Source organism: Zootoca vivipara, chromosome 8 (assembly GCF_963506605.1).
Source record: "Zootoca vivipara chromosome 8, rZooViv1.1, whole genome shotgun sequence".
Lineage (NCBI taxonomy): Eukaryota > Metazoa > Chordata > Lepidosauria > Squamata > Lacertidae > Zootoca > Zootoca vivipara.
In genome coordinates this window covers 47,805,317-47,829,066 of record NC_083283.1, presented here as the reverse complement: position 1 = coordinate 47,829,066, position 23,750 = coordinate 47,805,317, and the positions used below count along the sequence as shown (strand labels likewise).

At 44.8% G+C, this 23,750-nt stretch overlaps 1 protein-coding gene across 15 annotated transcripts in view; it reads right to left on the bottom strand.

Moving 5' to 3' along the window:
• Positions 1-23,750, bottom strand: part of PTPRM (protein tyrosine phosphatase receptor type M) — a 412,071-nt gene that overhangs the window by 257,938 nt on the left and 130,383 nt on the right. For all 15 annotated transcript variants that reach the window (XM_035125987.2, XM_035125998.2, XM_060277900.1 and 12 more), the window contains exons 3-4: positions 14,642-14,910; positions 533-611 (exon numbers count right to left, since the gene is read on the bottom strand). In XM_035125987.2, the coding sequence (XP_034981878.2) occupies positions 533-611; positions 14,642-14,910 (348 nt within the window). The remainder of the gene's footprint in view (positions 1-532; positions 612-14,641; positions 14,911-23,750) is intronic.

The following is a 23,750-nucleotide window of genomic DNA, read 5'->3' as shown; positions in this document are numbered from 1 at the left end:
TTTAACTTTAATTAGGGAAACTGTATCAGGTAGCTAATATTTCATACAAATGTTTTACAATGGGATTGCAACTGACACACAATGCTATACATTGCATGCTTCCTGTGCAGCAAGGACAGGGCGCTGCTCCAGCTACAGACAATTGAGGAATTTGGGGATCCACATTCAAGAATGAGCTCTCCTGATTTACAGCTGCGAAACTGAGTTGGTGATCAGAATGTGGCCCCACTCTGAAATCTACACTCCTCCAAATTTTATGAAAAGTTCTGAGGGCTGTATTCAATTTTTTTATATATAAAAAATACTCAATAACTGCTTCAAGTCTCTAGAAAGTGTGGGGCAACTGTTACACTACAGCAAAGAATGGCTTCTTCCAATGGCCGATCAGGGCTTTAGTTTAGTCTCAAGATTTCTGAGCTTCCCCAGAGCTGGAAAGGACCTTTATCAAGGAGTACACTTTGGGCACAGCAGTGGTGCATACTTTTCAACAGTACCTCATAATAATTTCAAATTATAAAGCTCAGTCACTTACTGCATGGATGTCCTAAAACCTTCACGTCATCAATGGCTAGATATCCTTGGTGCCCTGAAGTTACGACTTCAAAAAATACCTGTAATATGAAAAGGTTGTGTTATCAGTTTTGTAAGTGGAAGTAACATTGCAGGAACATGATTTTTTTCTATTAAAGAAACACAACTATTTTATTTTTTAAAAACCAGTACTAAGAATTTGAAAAAGGCTTAAAATACCAGATTCAATGGTGAATCAAGTGAACCATTTCATTCACGACTAACCCAATGGCAATTTGCAGCTGATTTACTCATACATTAACTCTATCAATATACAATTCAGTACAAGAGCTCACTATTTCAGCTTTAAGAAAATAGGTCAATAAAATGCAAATAGCAAATGTACCAACTCGACCAAAATAAGAACGGTGCTTTTAAAAAGTTATGCATAGGCAATGCTTCAGGGTTAAATATAATGCACTAAATGCCAGAAAAATTCTATGTTTTTCTAGCATTTATTTATTTTCTGCATTCATATTTGGACCCAGCCAGATCTGGAGGGCTCACAGTTGTATTATTTTATTATTTCTTCCTAGATAAATGTGGCCTGGCTTGCCTCTCATGCAAAGCCAAACTATGGCTTAGCAGGACTGTATGAGCATGTGGGGGCTCAGAGAAGAGCTCGCAGCAGTTTTGCTCCCCCCCCCAGTCTTTTTTGCATGCTGCTGTGTAGTTTGACCTAGCATGACGTCCAAATCCAGGTGTATGATTATGTTCTCTGCAGATAAACCACAAACTGCAAACCCATATTTTCAGGGACTAGGGAGAAAAGTTTCTGTTATTGTTGTGAAGTAAAAGTTCAGTACAAAACCAACTGCATGATAGCTTGTGCAACATAATGAACAAAGTTTCCCAAAAATTACAATAATGCAAATGTACTATATAGCTGCATATTGTCATTATAGCTTTCTTTTTAACAAAAATTAAGTAATTTTTATTCGTTTTCAATTAAAAACCTTCCAATTAAAGACAAATCAATTCCAATCATACCAAATCATAATACAAACAATACAGCCAATTAAACATTCCAAATTAAAAAAAAAATCAGAAGGGGGCTTCCCATGTTCTGGATATCGAGAGATAATGTCCTTCATTTGTTTTCTGCTTTCATTCCAAAACATGATGGATACAGAGGCGGATCTTATGAAACTAATTGTGAGGGACAGGGGATATCGCGAAGTCCCTCCCCTCCTGAGTTCAAGCCCATCCCCGAGCACAGGGGAAAGCAGAGAGAGTTCCGATGCCAGTGGGGAAGCAGGAAGTCGTGTCCGAGGCTCAGGCAAGGTAGAGGAGCCAGGGTCCCAGGTGGGACAGGAAGGGGCGAATAAGGGGGGGGAGACCCATCCCCCCAACTCCGGAATTACGCAGAAAGAGGAGGGGAAAGAGGATGGGTCTGCCAAAGCTTTTGTGTTGGAGAAAGACGCGCCAAAAGCCATTCGGAGGTTCTGAAACCGACTGACCACACCACTCCGTGTAAATAGCAATGACTTCAGCACTGTAAATACGCAGCACCAATAAAAGAATAAAATGCAGAGCTGCGTAGCGTCGTTACTCTGAAGTAGCCCACTCCGGCCACTGTGACAGCAACCTCCGAATCCTTTTTTGGGCTACTTTGGAGTTGCCGGGATGAGCGTGTCAGAGGCGGAGAGATGGCGGCAGATCGCGGAGCAAGCCCAGCAAGAACTGCAGCAGCTGTCGCTGCAGGCGCAGGGGGAATTGAAGGCAGCTAAAGAAGAGACTAAGAAGGTCCAGGACGACCGGCTACAACTTGCGGAACAGGTGAGAGCGCTACAGGAAAGAGAGCAGGAATTAAGGGCGGTGGCGGTAGACCTCCAAAACAAGCTGGATGCAGAGAAAAACAAGGCGGGAGGGGCACCCCAAGTCCAAGTGCTGCCAGGAAGGAGAGCCGGGACCCTAGTAAGCAAGTTCAATGGAGACCCGAGGGAATATCAGGGCTTTGAGACTGAGATTGTGTATGCTCTTGAGCTGCACCACGATGAGTTCCCTGATGATGAGCACAGGGTAGCGTTTATTGTGGAGCACCTTACCGGGGCAGCCAGGGAGTGGCTAAGACCGTTAATCGCAACAAAGAATCCTTGCATGAAGAATGTCAAACTATTTCTAGAAGGTTTGAAAACAATGTATTCGTCCGATAGTCATATGGACCAGACTAAGGAGGAACTTCATAATTTACGCCAAGGAAATATGACAGTTCGCGCGTATTGGGCGAAATTCACCATGTTGGTGCACAGATTGGGGTGGGAACTAGAGTCACCCCCAATGCAAGCGGCGTTCTACTTGGGGTTGCATGAGGAGGTGAAGGATGAGCTCTCGAGAGGTCCAAAGCCCAGTAATATGGATCAGCTGAGCAAAGCGGCTCTGGCGGTGGGGGTGAGACAGGAATCCCGGTGGAGCGACAAGCAAGCAACGCGCGCAAAGCGGGCTTGGTTCCCACGGTCGCAGGAGAAGCCACTCCCCCAACAACCCTTTCAAGCCACGCCTGGAGCCAGCCAGGACCAGGAACCCATGCAGATTGATAGCGCGCGCGCACGGGCTTTTCAAACCCCAGCGGCGCCAAGACGCAAGGAGGGAAGGGGTGGGAATTGCTTTCTCTGCAACTCCCCCCAGCATCTCGTCAGAGACTGCCCACATCGCAGGGAGTGGCAAGGAAAGGCGGGAACGGTTGTGCCCTCCCCCACTGACGCAGCACCACAGCAGGGAAACGGGAAAGCCTGGCTGCAGGAGACAAGGGGCAGCAGCCAGGCACAGTCAGCAGACAACAGCCCCAGCCCACCCACCCGCACAGAGAGGAGCAGAGCCAGCCCACCCCTCCCAGAGCAGGAGTGGTTCTAGAAGTGACGCTCACGCTCCCAAATGGCTATCCCCTGACGGTCCTCGCCCTAATTGACAGTGGGGCGTCAGCGAACTTCTTCTCGAGGAACTTTGCAGAACAGCACCAGATCCAGCTTCTGCAGCTGGATTTTCCTCTGCACGTGGCAACCATTGACGGCAGAGAGTTGCTGGGAGGGGCCATCACCCATCAAACCCCCCCCATGAGAATGACGGTGGGAAGGCACTCAGAGACACTGGCATTCAACGTCACCACCATCTCAGACCCCCCCATCGTCTTGGGCATGAGCTGGCTGGCGCGCCACGACCCCTCCATCAGTTGGCACCAGAGATGCATCACTTTTGGATCGGACTTTTGCCTGGAACATTGCATGCAGCACCAACCAGGGGAGGGGCCTCCGATAGCCACGGTGGCCACCATGCACATCAAAGGGGGTGAGGCGATACCCAAGCCGTACTGGGACCTGCAGGAGGTCTTCAGCGAAGCGGAGTCCGACCACCTACCCCCACACAGGCCTTTTGACTGCCAGATCAACCTGGTGCCAGGGGCAACTATACCCCCAGCCAAGCTGTACGCCATGTCAGACCAGGAACTGGAGGATCTGCGCGCTTTCATCGACAAGAACCTCAAGCGGGGGTTCATCAGAGAAAGCAAGGCAGCAGGGGGCAGCCCGGTCTTCTGGGTGGACAAGAAAGACACGCAACAGCGCCGTCTTGTGGTGGATTTTAGACGGCTGAATTCAGTGACAGAGCCAGTGGCTTTCCCCATGCCCAGAGTGGATGATCTCCTGACAGCGGCACGCAGGGGCAAGATTTTCACCAAGCTAGACCTGAGGGGGGCGTACAACTTGATCAGGATCCGGGAAGGCGATGAATGGAAAACCACGATGTTCACGCCTCTGGGCTCTTTTGAATATCTGGTGATGCCCTTCGGGTTGCAAGGGGGCTCAGCATGCTTCCAGGCCTTCATGCACCACGTCCTGGGGTCCCTCCTCTTCAGGAAATGCTTGGTCTTCCTGGATGACATCCTTATCTATTCCGATGACCCAGTGCAGCATGTGAAAGATGTCAGGGAGGTGTTGCAGCGCCTGAAGGAGAACCACCTGTATGTGAAGCTGGAGAAGTGCAAGTTTCACACCAAGGAGGTGGACTTCCTGGGCTACAAGCTGTCAGACAAGGGGCTGGCGATGGACAAGGACAAGGTGCAGGCCATCCTGGACTGGCACAGCCCCAGGACGCGCAAAGATGCCCAACGCCTACTAGGCTTCGCCAACTTCTACAGGAAGTTCATCAAGAACTTCTCTCGCGTTACGGCTCCCATCACTGACTGCCTGAGAGGCAAGCAGAAGTTCAGGTGGACACCAGAGGCGCAAGCAGCGTTCGAAAGCCTCAAGAGGGTGTTCGCCTCGGACCAGAACCTGTTCCACGTGGTTCAGGACGCGCCCCTACGCGTGGAGACAGATGCTTCTGATAAAGCTGTGGGCGCCATTCTGTTGCAACTGGACGCCAACAGAGAGTGGAGACCCTGTGCCTTCTTCTCCAGGAAGTTGACCCAGCCAGAGCGAAACTACACGGTGTTTGATCGGGAACTTCTTGCGATCCACGCTGCGTTCCAGCACTGGAGACACTTCCTGGTGGGCGCCAAGCACCCCATCCAGGTGTGCACAGACCACAAGAACCTGGAGTTCTGGAGAACTGCCAGGGTGCTCAACCAGCGGCAGATACGGTGGGCAGAGTTCTTCTCGAACTTCAACTTCTCCATACACTACATCCCGGGAGAGCAGAATGTCAGGGCGGATGCCCTCTCCTGCAAGCCAGAGTACATGGAGGAGGAGGCGCCACCGGCACCCAGGCACATTTTCCCCCCGTCAGCATGGTCCTGCGGAGCAGCAGTGGTGAGCGAGGCAGAACTCACAGCACTGACGGCAGCGGATGAATTTGCCAACCGCATCTTCAGAGAACTGAGAGGGGGGGAGCACGCAAAAGACTTTGCAGAACGCAGGGGGCTGCTTTTCTACAAGGGTGCACTGTACCTGCCCACCACCCAGCTTAGACGTACGGTCCTCAAGCAGATGCACGACAACCCAACGGCGGGTCATTTTGGGAGGGACAAAACCGCTCACCTAGTCATGAGACACTTCTGGTGGCCAGGGGTGAGGGAAGATGTTCGAGACTATGTACGGGGCTGTGACACCTGCCAGCGGGCAAAGGTGGTCAGAGCAGCGCCACCGGGATTGCTGGAGCCCTTAGCCACGCCACACAGGCCGTGGGAAGTGGTGTCCATGGACTTCATCACAGATCTGCCTTCTTCCAGGGGCAAGACCGCAGTGTTGGTGGTGGTGGACCTCATGTCCAAAATGTGCCACTTTATACCGTGTGCCAGGGCGGTCTCTGCAGAAGAGACAGCCAAACTGTTTGTGGATCACGTATTCAGACTGCATGGATTACCTTTAAAGGTTATTTCGGATCGTGGCCGCCAATTTGTTTCCAGGTTCTGGCGGCGGCTCATGAACCTCCTGCAGGTGGAGGTCAGCTTGTCGACGGCTAGACACCCGCAGACCAATGGACAGGCGGAGAGGGTCAACGCCATTCTGCAGCAGTACCTGAGATGCTACGTCAGCCAGCGGGCAAACGGACTGGGTGGATCGCCTGCCGCTGGCAGAATTTGCCTACAACAATGCAGTGCACGTCTCCACAGGGGTGTCGCCCTTTAAGGCCAATTACGGGCGCGACCTCAGATCTTTCCCAGAGAGGGAGGCGGAGGAGGAGGAGGAGGGCCCACAGGCTGAGGATTGGGCAGAGGAACTGGAGACGGTGCACCAGCAGCTCAGAGAACACTTGGAGAGAGCCAAGGAAGCGTACAAGAAGGGGGCAGATCGCCACAGGCGACTGGGGGAGGTCATTAGGGTGGGGGACAAAGTGTGGTTGTCCTCGGAGGGCCTTCCCATCAGAGGGAGGTGCAAAAAGCTGGCGCCCAGAAGGTTGGGCCCCTTCACGGTCACGCAACAGGTCAACCCGGTGGCATACAGGCTGGCACTGCCAGAGGACATGAGGGTGCACCCAGTGTTTCATAGATCGCTGCTGTCGCCATACAGGGAAAGCAGCAGGCTCCGAGGCAGCGAACAAACCCCTGAGGGAGGGGGGGAGAGGGAAGGCAGGGAGCAACTCAATGAGGCCACGGCCATCCTGGACTCAAGGAGGGGGGTGGGGGCCTGGAGTACCTCATGGCATGGGAGGATGCTCCACCGTCCCAGAATGAATGGGTCCCAGCCACTCAGATACAGGAGGAATTCCTGGTAGAAGAATTTCACGCCCTCTTTCCCCATAGACCCAAGCCCTGGCACATGGAAAGGGAGGGGGAGGGGGAGGAAGCACGGGAGAGCAGTTCACCATGGCGCTGGGAAGCGGAGTTTGAGGAACCAGAGGATGAGGTATGGGTGTCACCGAGATCCACCCAGTCAGAGGAAGGAGCAGATTGGCAGAACATTTTTACCCCTACCAGCTCTGACGCCACGGACTTTTTGGGATTCCCGTCCTCCCAGGCGGAAGGGGGGGGCTCGCAGGACTGGGGGGAGGTGTTCACACCAACGGGCTCGGAAAGCACTGAGTTCTTAGGCTTCCAGTCGTCACCGACACCTGGGGGGGACCTGGGGAGGGGTGAAGGAGAGCTTGGGAGGGGGGTGGATGTGAGGGACAGGGGATATCGCGAAGTCCCTCCCCTCCTGAGTTCAAGCCCATCCCCGAGCACAGGGGAAAGCAGAGAGAGTTCCGATGCCAGTGGGGAAGCAGGAAGTCGTGTCCGAGGCTCAGGCAAGGTAGAGGAGCCAGGGTCCCAGGTGGGACAGGAAGGGGCGAATAAGGGGGGGAGACCCATCCCCCCAACTCCGGAATTATGCAGAAAGAGGAGGGGAAAGAGGATGGGTCTGCCAAAGCTTTTGTGTTGGAGAAAGACGCGCCAAAAGCCATTCGGAGGTTCTGAAACCGACTGACCACACCACTCCGTGTAAATAGCAATGACTTCAGCACTGTAAATACGCAGCACCAATAAAAGAATAAAATGCAGAGCTGCGTAGCGTCGTTACTCTGAAGTAGCCCACTCCGGCCACTGTGACACTAATGAAGCTTACATTCAGGGCCCCTAATCCTGAAGGGGCCCCAGAAGTAACTTTAGTCCACATTGCTTAAGATTTTTGGGGTGTAGTAGACCCAATCTGAATCATACAATTCAAAGTGATTTTTGTTGTTGTATATATTTCTACAATTCCAAACTTTGAGAGTCAGTAGCACAGATGTAAAGGTTTGGTGATATGTCATGGAATGCAGGCTGAGACCCTAACCTGCCCACAGATTGTCTCACCAGAGTGGTGCATGCTCTGGTTATCTCCCGCTTGGACTACTGCAATGCGCTCTACGTGGGGCTACCTTTGAAGGTGACCCGGAAACTACAACTAATCCAGAATGTGGCAGCCAGACTGGTGACTGGGAGCAGCCGCCGAGACCACATAACACCGGTCCTGAGAGATCTACATTGGCTCCCAGTACGTTTCCGAGCACAATTTAAAGTGTTGGTGCTGACCTTTAATGCCCTAAACGGCCTCGGTCCAGTATACCTGAAGGAGCATCTCCACCCTCATATTTCTGCCCAGACACTGAGGTCCAGTGCCGAGGGCCTTCTGGCGGTTCCCTCGCTGCGAGAAGCCAAGTTACAGGGAACCAGGTAGAGGGCATAGTTGTCAACCCTCCCGTTTTTCGCAGGAAACCCCTGAATTTAAATCCGTTTCCCGCTGCAACCCCGGATTGTAAAATACCCCATAAATGTCCTGGCTCTCGGCTGGCTGCTCGCTCACTTGCCGAGTGCTGCCAGAAATCGCCTCTGCACATGCCCGGGCATACGCAGAGGCGATTTCTGGTGCCCAGATATGCGGACGCCCGGCACCGGAAGTCACTTCTGCACATGTCTGGACATGCGCAGAAGCGACTTCCGGTGCTGCACTGCTGCTGATCCCTTATTTTCCAATCCGGAAGTTGACAGCTATGGGCAGAGGGCCTTCTCGGTAGTGGCACCCACCCTGTGGAATGCCCTCCCACCAGATGTCAAAAAGAAAAACAACTATCAGACTTCTAGAAGACATCTGAAGGCAGCCCTGTTTAGGGAAGCTTTTAATGTTTAATACACTATTGTATTTTAATATTATGTTGGAAGCCACCCACAGTGGCTGTGGAAACCCAGCCAGATGGGAGGGGAATAAATAATAAATGGTTGTTGTTGTTGTTGTTGTTGTTGTTAACAACACCATTGATGAATATAACTGTGGTTACCCAGACCATGTTGCTGGTTGTGAAGGCGCCCACATAACAGTTCAGGCTTCAGGGCCCCAAAAATGTATGTTCGCCACTGGATGGATAATGATAATCATTCCAGATGGTACATTGAAGCTATTAGTAAACTGACTAGCATTTCCACATCTGTATCTAACACATAGTTTTTAAGCTAACCTAGAGGCAAGTTTTAGGGTCAAAGGCAGAGCTTTCCAAACTTTTCATGTTGGTGACACATTTTTTAGATACGCATCATTTCGTGACACAGTAATTCAGTTTTACTAGCAAACTGGAGGTTAAACTAACCCCTTTCCAGCCCCGTGGGGAGCGTTCGCATGACAGGTCTACACACTGCAGCCAGCACAATAACGTGTCACAACACACAGTTTGGAAAGCTCTGGTCTAAGGGTAAAATAAACACAGTACTAAGTTGTAGCTAAGTCCTACTTGGAGTAGACCCATCAAAAGCAGTGGAAGTAAAATATTCCTAGTTTTAATTGTTGAGATTCTTCTTATCTACGATAGTAGCAGGGAACTCCCCAACCCAAGGCCCTGTTCTATGTCACTGAAAATTTCCTCATGATTTTTTTTTAAAACCAACTGTGTTGTATCTTCTATGAGAAAGATTCCTTTGTATTTTATTGATTTTGCCAACTATGGTAAAATTGCTACATTGTTTTATGGGTTTGTTTTATTGCAATTTAAAAAAATTCTGGATGCTTATCTTTTAATGTTTATGCAACTTACAAATAACTTTGTAATCTACTTAGAGAAGCACATTTTGGAATTAAGCGGTAAATAAATAAATAAGTCTGACCAAACTGCAGGAGGCAGTGGAAGACAGGAGTGCCTGGCATGCTCTGGTCCATGAGGTCACGAAGAGTAGGACACGACTAAATGACTAAACAACAACAACAAAATAAATAATTTGTTGCTGTTTAAACAGGTAACAGAATTTTTTAAAAAAGAAAATAGCAATAGCAATCTTGCATTTAGGGCAATATGGAGGTATTAAGCTGTTTTGCCCCAGCCAATCTTCCTAGATATCCATTGCTCCTAGTTCTTTCAATGCTTATAAATAGGCCACAAAAATAAATGGACTATTCTTGTCAGCTGAATTAAGAACTAAGGATCAAAGTAAACCATTCCAAATTTTGGCAGGCCTAGCTTTAAATAATCCAAAAATTGGTTAGGCAGAAAAGTATGTTTCAGCGACATAAATATGAAAGCCTTCATAAGCATAGACGATGCATGTTGAAGTCTGATAAGTTAAATCTGCTTTCTTCTCTGAAACTGAAACACAATTATTGCTTTTGATTATGGACTCACTATGGGGTTTTATATTTGGGTGGTCAGTGTGTCTGAAAAGAGAGGGAAATTTTATTCTCCATGCATGCATTTGGGTATCCTATTATCACTGCTGAAGTATATAAGCTATTAACTACAAACAAGTTTCCTTTAAAAGAAAGAAAACACTTGTTTCAAACGAAGTAAATAAAGACTATAAATGCCTTCACATCTATTATTTCATTTAACTCTGGAATAACTGTGAGATAAAAAATACTGTACCATTGTATATTGTACTACAGTACTTTACTATTGTACTAAATATCCAGATTGAGGACACTAGTTCATTTGCTATTCTGTAGGAAAGTCCCTTCCGGCATAGCAGGAGGGGAGGTTGCGGGCACCTACGAGCCCTTCACGTGCTGGGGGATGGCTGCCAATCCAGACGTCCGGGGGGGGGGGCGTGGCTCACTGATTTAATGTTTAACAGACTATTGTATTTTAATATTTTGTTGGAAGCCACCCAGTTTGTGGCGATGGACGCACATCAATTGGTCATTGCTGGATTGAGTGACTGAACATTTCTTCCATATTTTTAATGGTGCTACACTAAAATCAGGTCCTTTATATACAAGATTTGTGTGTGTGTGTGCATGCATGTGTATGCATACTTTAAGAGAAAAGAAAGGTAATAAATCCTTAAAATGTGTGATGTTTTGTGCAAAAATACTGTCTAGCATTTTCTTTATGTTTAGCTGCCAGGTTTAAAAAAAGTTAACTCCAAGCTGTCAACTTTGCATTTCATCACAATTGACACAACATCTTGAATGCAACATATGAAAGCACATTAGTCAAAATAAAATAAAGCTGTAGCAAAGATTTCTTGGAAAGTGTTTTTTTGCTGCCTTATCAGCAAGAAAACAACTGGTTAAAAAAACAAATTTCATTTGCTCATGGAAAGCTGTGTTGGACGTCTGCCTGAGAGATGTTTTACATCAGACTATCCCTCAGATGCCTGCCAAACAGGAAATAGGGAAGCAGTTTAACATTGCACTGTCCCTGATCCTCCCTGCTTCAGTGAAGAGCAAAATTAGCTTTTCATTCCTGCCACTTCCCCCTTCTCTATGAGAACAAAGAAGGGGGGCTGGCTTGCCACCCTAAATGCTTACTGCTGAAAATGTGCTGGCAGAGATAACTTGTCAGCTCCATAGAACAAAGGGAATAAATAGATTTACTTTCAATACATGACCTCATTTAGTAAACTCCTGCCTTTGTTTTTGCTAAGCAATTACAATTCTTGCAGTCCAAAGGTGAATTATACCTAATCATAAACTCTATTTCACAAAACTTATTTTAAAAAGAGAAAAGAATTTCCTGATACCAATGTGGTTATTTAATACAATTATGTGAACAGAAAAAGAAAATAATCCCATCAAACAAAAAAAAGTTCACTGCCGTTCTGGGTCGTTTTTCTTGCGTCCCCTTGTCTCCATGTAGCACTTCCATGTGACTACACTTTTGCATGCGTGCCACTTTCAAATTCACACTTAGGCTCATAAAGAAGAATTTATGAGGTTAATGTCAACTAGAGCACCTACATGAAAGTGATTTAAAGTGAGCAAGATTGAAAATTGGGCTCATACAGTAATGAAGTTGTTTGTACGGGGTTATTTTTCAAGGCCCACGATCCTGGGCCCATTTATTTCACAAGGGCTTCTACTGCCTCACAGTAAATCAGTTCCCAGTTGGAACCAATATTGTGCTCTATTTTCGTTCTCAGAATCTGTCAGTATTTTTAGCAGCAGTGACTGAATCTCATTGATATGGCTTGAGTAAAGGGTCTGTTTACTGTTGGCCATGTACACATATATAAAGGGGCTGCTGCTATTCTGAAGTCATGAACCAGTTATAGCTCCCTCTTAGCCTTTTGTCCATTCCAGACAGTATACACTATGCCCAGGGAACATGAAAAATGAAAGCACCATAATCCAGAGGTTACAAAAATAAATGTTTGGTGTGTTAGTTGTGGCATTTTAGTTGTGTTTAATGCCCTGCTGCAGCATGTAAAGGAACACGGTAGATAGGCTAAGGTTTGCACAACATTTGCTAATATGAAACTAGGTGAATACATGGTACATTTATGCAGCTAATGAAGAGATGAGCTTCGATATGAAAACCTGTGGAGGATCTAAGTCCCTAAGCACCTCATTTACAGAAAAAGCTGTCGGGCTTGGAAAGGTTAAAGCTGTCTAGCACTAAATGAGACTCAGACTGTAATTCTAAGCACACTTCCTAGGGAGTAAGTCACACTAAGCTCAATGGGACTTATTTGCAAGTCCTGTACACATGCCTTGGGACTGCACTACATGGAATCTACTAAACTAAAACGAATCTAGGTAACAGCAGATCTGCTATAGTACCCTTTTCATTCAGCTGCACTGAAATACAAAATGGATTTGTGACCGCCATTCATTAGCACTTAAACACTGTAAAACAGCAATCTGAAACAAACAGGCACAAGCACACGGAAATCCCCCTTTCATTTCATTTTGGGCTCGGATTTTCAGATTATAATGGAGAGGGTTTATTTATGTGTTTGCTTTTCAGCAGCCTGTTTCTGCTCCATATAAACGAGGAAGCAATGATTTAAGAAGAGAAGGCATGTAGTTTACTGCTTGCACGTGGGTTTATGGAGCTAAGAATACAAGATATTGAGCAGAATGAACACAGTAGGGGTACTAACAACCTGTGGAGCTGCATAAGTCATCCTACTGGAAGGTTATTTTTTAACTGTAAACTTGTTCTATACCATAAAATAATTCTTTGACATGGTAACAACGATTCTGCAGTGAGGGCGGCAGCAAGTAACAGATATCTTGCTCTACAGAAGCAACCCTCCCAGATACCTTAAAAGAAAAACATGGAGAGGATAGAAATTATCTGGAACAAGATATAATTATAGACAAGGTGAGTTTAGCAATAAAAAGCCTTTAAAATGTGCATGCTACAGACCCAGATGGGTCTAAAATAACTCCCATACCAACATACACTAGCTACTTATGGGCAGCAAAGTTTAGGTTGGTAATGGAGCTCTAACTAATAGGCATTCCTCAGGATGGAGCAATTAGAACAAGTATTACTGCTAAGAAATAAAATAAAAAGAGCAAGTATCAGTTATGGAATTAAATCCAAAAGGCTAGATGAATTTGAAATTTTACATTTAAATGAACTGTATTAGCTACAAAAAATATCCTGAAATCAAACAATAATTATGCTCAAAAGAAGTATTTTAGCAGATATTCTAAGTATAGAAGCAGAATGTCTTCAGAAGTGTGACTTTGTACTGAACAGCATCACTTCTATTAAATAAATACTAGTGGGAGTCCCATGGACTGCAAGAAGATCAAACCTATCCATTCTTAAGGAAATCAGCCCTGAGTGCTCACTGGAAGGACAGATCGTGAAGCTGAGGCTCCAATACTTTGGCCACCTCATGAGAAGAGAAGAATCCTTGGAAAAGACCCTGATGTTGGGAAAGATTGAGGGCACTAGGAGAAGGGGACGACAGAGGACGAGATGGTTGGACAGTGTTCTTGAAGCTACCAACATGAGTCTGAGGGAGGCAGTGGAAGACAGGAGTGCCTGGCGTGCTCTGGTCCATGGGGTCACGAAGAGTCTGACACGACTAAACGACTAAACAACAACAGTGAGAGTTACTTGCCTATATGTTCCAGGGTGAAGCAAACGCCCAGACACTAAAAATATTTCTTTAGAATTCATGATAATGTAATAACTTTGGTATACCAATCAACAGCTCATATATTTATTTTTATTTGTATATCACATTTTGTTTAAATTATTGTCATTTGTTTATTAAATCTTACCCTTCCTCCCAAAGGACCAGAAGTTTCACAAGGGAATCTTACTATATGCATAAAAATGTAATGTTGCCATCAATCAGTCTCAAAATGATACTAAAATATATATTTATCAATAATGATAATCCTATAGAAAAATTAAAATGAACAACACATTTCAGTTGATGACATCCTTCCTCGGGGCACCAAGTTCTCCTGTCACATAGCAAGCTTGACAGGATGGAATTCCCACCTATCCATCTCTGGTGAGTCTTGTCTTCTTGGAAAGATGAGGAAATATCTCTTCATCACTTTCTTCTACCTACCTGGCTTGTTGGAAAGTATTAACGGCTCATTATACAAGAGTTTAAAATGTAAATGCTCTTGTCTACACCTGAAAAAACTTGTTTCTAAGGCTGCTATAAATATATAATCGAATAACCTGCCAGGGATTGTTTTCAAAGGGAAAACACGAAAAGATGCTGCTTTTACATGTTTTACCATTGGCCTGTTTAATTGTATGCATTTTGTGATTTATTTTTATTCTTGTTGTAAGCCATCCCAAGAACTTGGTCATAGGATGGTGCATGAATGACTTATCAAACAGACAAACAAATAGACAAACACATTGACGGATGTCAAAATTGAACCAAGTGCACACCTGTTAAATAAGGTTAAGAATGCCTTATTCAGCAGTGATTCACATGAAATATTTTAGTCTGTTTCTTATATGTCAGAAAAGAACAAACAAGCAGTACCTGATAGAAATTTGGCCAAAAGGTGCTAATTGCCAATTCTACCCTGTTCCAGGTTCCTGTAGGACCTCCGGACATATTCCACACTGGGCTACCAAGCTGACCGTTGTTGACTTTCACATAAACATTTAATATGCCAGGATTGGATCCACTCTTGCTGGAAACATAAAAATTGAAATCGATGCAATGAGTGTCATTTTCTTTCAGGTGTGGTAGCAAAAGATGAGCTCTTTGTCCAAATTTTTCGGTAGTGTTCACCAACATGAAAGATCCTGCAGGAAACAAAACAAAACAAAAAGACCAGTCACTTGTTGAACAATTTCCTTCCCTCCAAGTATTGCATTTTTGTGCAACTAAAAAGAAAACATTACTAACAATGTTCTGCAATTGTTTAATAGGTTTTTTACAATGGTCTCAAAATCTAGAAATACGCCAGGTTCAAATTAGATTGGGTTAGTTTGAAAAGAGGCAGTTAACAATTAAAAAATGGATAGGTTCATTCCTGTGCTGATCCAAATTCATGTGGAGGTTTCAAAAGCTTAGTGTGCCCAGAAGTGAGCCAAAGTCTAGCACAGCTGCCTTTTGCAACTGGCATCTAGAGTGTTCGATAGAAAAGCAAAAGTGGGTGAAATCATCCATCACACAGCACCTTTAGGGCCCCAGCAGTGGGTGGGCTTTGCCCCCTCTATTCTTGTATTTGCAGTCATTTTAAATCTCCTCTATCAAATCTACTGGAGCAACAGTTCTTCACTAGGAAATACAGCTACACCCCCCCATCCTCAAATCCTGAGTTTTGCTGGTAAAGTCTCTTCACAACTAAATGTAGCTCCACAGAGTTTCATGTCATGGGTGGGCTTCCGCCCACCCACCCTACTTGGATTTTACATGGATCTGTGAGAGGTAGCCTGGGATTATGGAAGACTTGTGAGCCTTCCACAATCCTGGTTGCCTTTAACAAATAGGAGTACTATAAGGAGAGGATTAGGGCTAGGTAGAGGAATGTGAATCTTTTTTTAAATCCGGAAAGCGTTGACCCCTCTGGGGTTCTCTTCCAAGTCCAAGCTTGTATAAGTTTCAACATCACATCAAAATCCCCTATGAAAACATTGAGTTCTAGCCTCCTCCTTCTGCATAGCCGGGAGGATGACATTTGTTTTCCTTTACATGCCTCTTGTTTCATCTGAACTGGGATCATGACTTAGCATTAACTAAGTCTAGCTGCAGAGCAAGCCAGCTTCAAACCACTGTATTTTATCAATACAGAAAATCTTTTCAAATGAGTTTAAATTATTTGAAGAAAGTAGTACAAAAATGGAAGAGGGACAAAATTTAGGACAGTGGCTGTAAGAGGGAGATAAAAAAGTAGATAAGGTTTTGGGTTAGTTTGATTAAAAATAGCAGTGCTGGATGAGTACATTGAGGAAAGGCGTATCAGGAAAGAGTGAAATTACTCAAAATTCAATTGGAAATATCAATGAGAAACTGGATGAGCAAGACTAACTTCTGTTAGTGTTAAACCACAACCCGCGGATTGCACAGAATGACATGCTTAAGAGAAAGCAAAGGGGGAAAGGTTCCAAACTCCTTCTCTCACCCATGCAGGAGGGAAGGTGAGAGCCCACAAGCCCAGGAAGAGGCTTGGATGATGTATTGCTAACCCATGGCCTACCATTATATCCTAAAGCAACCAATGACATCTTCCTGGAGTGTATTTCTTTAGGAAGGGTGTGGTGAACAACAACAACCCACCCCCCAAAAAAATCCCAGTGTGGCCACATTTAACACATAAATATCCACTTTCAAGCAAATAAAAGAGTGGATTTTCATCAGTTCTAATCTAACTACCCCTGGCATCTTGCCAAGATTTAAACTGGAAAAAATATATTATTATTTTCAAATAATAAGAATTATTTTTTAAAATCATGTGAAGTAACTCTTTATGTGCTGAAGAAAAGGTCATAATGTGAATACATGTGCAGCCATCAGCTTTCAAAAGTTTGACTTAATGAGTAAATATTGTATGACCTGGAATGTTTGGATAATAATCAGAGGAATAAGGCAAGACATTAACTGTCAAATCCAGCTTGCAAAAGACCTTTGAGACTTTCTCGTTTAAAGAGAAAAGGCAAGTATTAAGGAACTTCAGAGTAAACAGAAGAAATCCTTTGGGCTCCATTTAGAGAAGTAATGGGATTTGCGTTTTATAAGAAAAGTGAATCTTTAATGAGAACTAAATTAAGTTACAGTATGTCATTTAGATGAATTGTTTTAGCTGCTGAGTTAGAAAATTGGCATTGAGTCTAAGTCATGAGAAAACAACTTACTGAATTTTAAGTAAATCTGTCTTTTAACACTTTATGAATCTAAATCATTTTGGTGGTATCATGCACTTTGATCAAAATACAACCATTATCCAATATCTAATGTATTTTTAACCAGGTTTCAAAATCAAAATATCAATGCTTCTCCGGACATACAAAATTAATAGTAATTCTTAAACAGCAATAACCACATGCAAAATCCACTGCAGACAACAGAGCACAAACAACATAACTGCTGGAGAACAAACACTTCCTGTGTGGTTGTTCCAATATACAACAATACAAACATACATACATACATACATACATACATACACACAAACACAATACACAAGGCAGTCAGCCTCAAAATGGCTCTGCTTCAGAAACCCAGCTAATAAATCACCAACTTGGAAAATGACCAGTGGATCAACATCAACCCTCTAAAGCCTACACCATTAGATAAGCCTATATTATCTCATTTTTACTACGTATTTTACTACTATAACAGACATGGTACAACACAATATTTTGACTTTTCTCTCCCTCTCTTATCATTTGTGCAGGTCTATTGGCCAGTTACTATGATTAGGAAACTACCTTAAACCATCAAGTCAGACCACTGGCCCATCTAGCTCAGAACTGTCTGCACTGGCAGGCATTGGCTCCCAGGGTCTCTCAGCCCTACCTGGAGAAGCTGGAGAAGCTGGAGATTTACCTGGTCCCTTCTGCTTGCAATGCATGTGCTCTACCACAACTATGATAAACCATGATAAACCACTAGTGTGCTACAGTGGAGAGAAACGAAAGGCTACATAGATCCTCCCCAGACATCTTAAGATCTAAAAACACAAAGAAGTTAGGAATAGGCCCTGGTGTGTGTAGTGGAAATGGATGTGCTTGTCAAGCAGCAATGTTCTACAGGTAAATGCAAATTAGAAAGCTTCAGTGAAAGCTTTATTAAACAAGTACTGTACTGAGAAGGAGTTTGAAGGAGAAAGAAAATTATGAAACTAATAATACAAGTAAAGCTGGATGTTGAAGATGTTGAACAAGAAAAACGCTGCGGAGCAGAAAGACTAAAGGGATTTGAAAACCAAGAAGAGAGGGTCAAAGTAATTTCATGTCCCAGAAACTCAGAAGATAGTATCCCTGCCTGCCAACAGGAAATGGAGAAGGTTTGGCTTTAAAAACTAAGAACTCTATAAGTTATCCAACATTATGGGAGCAGATTTCCCCTTTCCCTCCTTCCCCCTAGCCCCCTCCCGAAAAAAACTGTTCCAGAGAATCCCCCAACGCTTCAATTCAGATTTAGTGTACATACAGAGCACTGCAGGGGAGAAAAGAGAAAGGAAATATCATGTTACTCAATAAGTCTGTTCCACTAGTAGACAGGCACAATTGGATACCATCTTCTGTCTTTTTACCATGTTCAGTTGTCAATAAGAAATTTTAAAAAGTCATTATTATTAAGCCCTCACATCTTGAAATCCACCAATGAAAGAATTCTCATTGATGGCTGGAATATGTGGATCAGACTACCTAACCAAGCATCATTTTCTCTGGTTAGTACCTTCTCTGTTTAGGCAATTATCCTGATTGTTTCTTGCAAATGTTTGTTGCCCCTTTCACAAATTACATGTGGTGCATGTTAGTTTTAATGGTTTGGGGGAGACAATTTCCAACCACGTCTTTGTCACGGCTGTGCTGTGGAGAGGGTGCAGAAGGATCTAACCAAACTACAATGGGGTTTTGGGGGTGGAGCAACACAATAATGCACATGTGTGCGCACACACCAAAATTACATGTCTGGACAGCACTCTTGGAAAACCATCTAGCTTTTTCAGAACACTCACTGAAAAAGCTTGTAAATTCCAAACTGTTTAATAATATAATAATAATTTATTATTTATACCCCGCCCATCTGGCCGGGTTCCCCCAGCCACTCTGGGCGGCTTCCAAAAAAACAGAAATTCTAAATACAGAAATCCGAACTGAACAGAGGGAAGTTACACCATTTCTATTAAATATGTTCCCAAGGGATTACACATTATCAAGTGTATAATAATAATAATAATAATAATAATAATAATAATAATAATAATTTATCTATACCCCACCCATCTGGCCGGGCTTCCTCAGCCACTCTGGGTGGCTTCCAACAAAATATTAAAATACAATAGTCTGTTAAACATTAAAAACTTTCCCAAATAGGGCTGCCTTTAGATGTCTTCTAAAAGTCTGGTAGTTGTTTTTCTCTTTGACATCTGGTGGGAGGGCGTTCCACAGGGCGGGTGCCACTACCAAGAAGGCCCTCTGCCTGGTTCCCTGTAACTTGGCTTCTTGCAGTGAGGGAACCGCCATAAGGCCCTCGGCACTGGACCTCAGTGTCCGGGCAGAACGATTGGGGTGGAGGCGTTCCTTTAGGTATACTGGATTGAGGCCATTAGGGCTTTAAAGGTCAGCACCAACACTTTGAATTGTGCTCGGAAACGTACTGGGAGCCAATGTAGATCTTGCAAGACCGGTGTTATGTGGTCTCGGCGGTCGCTCCCAGTCACCAGTCTAGCTACCGCATTCTGGATTAGTTGTAGTTTCCAGGTCACCTTCAAAGGTAGCCCCGCATAGAGCGCATTGCAGTGGTCCAATAGAGAGATAACTAGAGCATGCACCATTCTGGCGGAACAGTCTGTGGGCAGGTAGGGTCTCAGCTTGCGTACCAGATGGAGCTGATAAACACGACTTCTGGTGCGGTGGCCATTTTGGAACTGGGTACATCAGCATCAAAAGTCACTTCTGAGCATGCTCCGCCCAGTTCCAAAATGGTGACAGCGCTACTTCCAGTCTGCTACTTCCGGTCCGGTCCCTTATTTCTCAGGCTGGAACTTGGCAGGTATGTCACACAGGACCTTCACCGCCTTCACTGGCTCTGATTTGAAAGGGAGGTAGAGCTATAAATAAAAATGGTAAATTAGATCACTCTCTAGAAAATTTTCCAACCCAAACTGAAAGTTTTCTAGTGCAAATTATCCCAATGTGCAAAGGAAAAATATCCACAAAACCCGCATCATACAGATGCACCCATTTTTGAGAGTTCACATTGTGAAATCCACATGGTAGGTGCTGGATCCATGTGCTGAGAAGCTGCACATACTGTTGAGCCATCTATGATCCAATCTCCATGTGGTCACTGTGAACCGATACCAGTGTGCACTGGGCTCATTTCGCACAGACGAAATATTAAACTTGATCAAATTAACTTTGACATTTAGCAGTATGTAACAATACTAGTAAACATATCCAGGGCCGGCTCGCCCATTGGTCCTAGTGGCGCCATGCACCAGGGCGCCTGGGGGCTGAGAGGGCGCAGAGGGGCACAGAGGGGCGCCCAGCAAGTGGGGGAGCTGCGCGGCGGCCTCCATTTTCCGCTCTGCAGCGCCCACCTTCCGGCGCTTGCTGCTTGCCGCTGCTGCTGCCTGGTCCGGCTCCGCCTTGGGCCGGCTGGAAGCGCGCGTAAAAGGCGGCCAGCTGCGCGCCCGGCCCAGTTCCGGCTTTGGCTCCTGCCGCGGCTGCGCTGCTGCCGGTGCCGCAGTAGAGCCCCATGAACAAGACGCCCCGCACCGGCAGCGAGGCTACGGGCACCGCCGAGCTGTCGGGCGCCGCTAGCGCCTCGCCCAGCAGCTTAGCCAGCAGCGCAAGGCCACAAAGACATCCCCGCCGAGCCCCACGCAACTCCCGCCGCCGCCAAGCTGGAAGGACTGGGGGGGTCCAACTCTGGGAAATGGGGGGGGGGCGCCAAAGGGATCTTCGTACCAGGGCGCCGGGTATGCTTAAGACGGCCCTGAACATATCTTTTTGAAAATATACATTATGCAACTTACTATTCTAATCTCAACTTTTAAATTGATTATTGACTTAGGTGCTATATTCATTTATCTTGTAACTTTAGGAGCTTTCTGAAGAAACAGTTTAAACAAGGGCTTTAATTACATCCAAATAACCCCTGTTTATACAAATGGCTGTTTTCTAGGAAAGGCCATGAAATCCCCAATGAGGGCATCAGTAGCAACTCACTGTGACGATCAAATATTTGTATTAGCTAAATGTGTACTCAGTAACTTGTGGTGTTTACATTTTATAAAGTTTACACATGTTTATGTAAGTGAAAACAGGGTACTCTGTTTGTTCTTGGATATTTGATACAAATTAACTTTTAAAAAGTGGGGACTTTAAAATCGAAAATCGAAACAGAGCTTGTACAAAATAAATACTGAAATCATATGCATACATCTTTGGAACAATATGCCACTCCACTTATTGGAACTCGCATCCGACTAAATATACTGTTAAAGATTGGGGGGGGGGAAGGACCCTAAACCCTAGAAATTAATAAATGGTAGGATTTTGATTACGGTATTTGGGATGTGATGAGAGACATACAAGCTGCAGAGGAATTTCCTGAGCTATCAGATAAAAAACAACCTGGCCAAGCTAGGGCCATTAAGAAACAATACAAGGTGATTGGCAATACAAAAGAACTGCCCTCCTCCCTTGCCCTGAGGTGTGGACAGAGACCGTGTAGGGTGGGGTTGGTAGGCTGCCAGTGTAACTGGGTGTGACGAGACAGGAGAAGAGTCTAGACTCTAGAGCAAGGGTTGTTGGGAAGAAGGAGGAGGAAGAAAAGACTGGTCTTCGGTAGGCTGGCTGAAGACTGGCTGCACTGCTGTGGGGGCAAGCTCCTCTTGAAACGACCATGTTATAAGATCTGGACTCTCTCCATACAGACTGAAAGTGTAAATAGGTGAATAAATGACATTTCTTAAAGCTGCTACGGCCTCTGCCATGTCTCAATTCTCCAAAGGAACACAGACCCTGGTAGAGTGCCTGGAATCCCATGGACTCTTGCTACAACTTGGCTGAGAGGGGGAGGCACCCAACCTTTGTAACAATACACAGGATTGGGCTGCCAGAACATCAACATCATCATCATCATCAACAACAACAACAACCAAAACCAGCATATCCAGTAATGTCACATCTCTAAATATCTCCTCGTTGGCTCTGGCTTCAGATCCATCTAATGTTGGTTATACTGCTTTCTGGCCTAGTAGTCCCAATGTACCTAATAGGCCTAATGTACACCAGTCACCACAAGCTAACTGCTCAAAGCAGTACACAAACTGGTCTTAAAGTTGCACTGAAGCCAGAAAGAATACTCTGCCAACAGTCTTTTTAAAAAGTCTTAGAAGGATTGCTTTTACAAGACAGGACATAAATATTTTAAATACATACATACCTGCACAAACACACACAAGGAATATCATTAAGCTGTGTGAGATTTAGAGGAAGAACTCATCTGCCAAAGCAAATTTCAGCTGCTTCTCATGTAATGCCATTTCATTCAAAAGGATTTTTAATGAAAAGTGCATGAATGCACTGCAATGTGTTTTTGTAACCTTATGTTTCTAAAACAACAACAAAAACAACAAAAACAACAACAACAACAACAACATTCTTGAAACATGCACTGCTTGTATGTCATGTAAACAGGAAGCACCATGGGGTGGGAACATGAAAATGCCAGTGGAAATTGGTGTGGTGAGGTAGAGCCAAACTTTGATACTGGCATTACTACAGCTTACCTGGAAGGTGATGGGGCAGGGCAGCAGCAAGACAGGGCTTCATGGATACACCAGCAGGAGTGAGGCACTGTGCATACCCAACCTCACTGCCTCGTGTGTGTGTTTTAAACTAAAGCACAAAACATACAGATTTCCAGACTAATTTCCCCACCCCAGAAAATAAAAATATGACAATATGTGGGAAACACACGTTAACTGAATTTCCTGGTGCCATGCATATACGCTGTCACATGTGAATTGATCGCACGTTAAGTGGGAGAACACCTGAAGTTAAAAATATTTTCACTAGAACAGACATTGAACTGCAAGAAGGTGAAACAGAAAAAAAGAAAGAAAAGGACACAAAGAAAGAGAAAAAGCCATCTAATTCTGAAAACATCTTCACATTCTCTTATTCAGCAGCTTCCTAGTTCCCGAAGAGAAACGAGGATCCAGCCAGTCTTTATAGTTGACAACAAACAGGCAGTCCAATACATCATTAAATATATACAACATCCTGGAATTGAATATTAAATTGTAGTTTAAACTGTCAATTTCTCTACGTAATGGCTGATGAAAAGTTGATGGATAGCATTAGACCTCCCCTGTGGCAAACTGCCAAAGGCACCTGTCCCCGTTTCAATGAATTTCAGTCAGGCGCTCAAGGCTGTCCATGACAAAGGTACTTGTTAATAAATTTTCACTATAGACCAGCCTTTCTCAACCTTGGTCCCCATGTGTTGTTGGACTACAACTCCCATCCTCCCTAGCTACCAGGACCAGTGGTCAGGGATGATGGAAGTTGCAGTCCAACAACATTGGCAGAACCAAGCTTGAGAAAGGCCGCTATAATATATACATGAATGTACGTCTTTTGTACTCATTATTAACACCTGCTTCACGTCAGAAACTTTGGGCTTGTGACCACGTCTATAACTAATGCAAATTGCTACGCCCTAGTAGGCCCAGTTTCAAGTTCAGCCTCCTCAGTGGATAATATTAAAAATGTAAGAATTTGAAGTGGAAAGTTTTGCAACAGGCAAATCTGTTAGATCCATTAATAAGTCCTGGGGGAGCAGGACACATTATGAAGTGTAGCTTTGCAACAGATCCATATTGGCTGGAAAACTATTATTATATATGTAGAAAATGTGGCATTTGAAACAATACTCTGACTTTTGCCTTCATGTT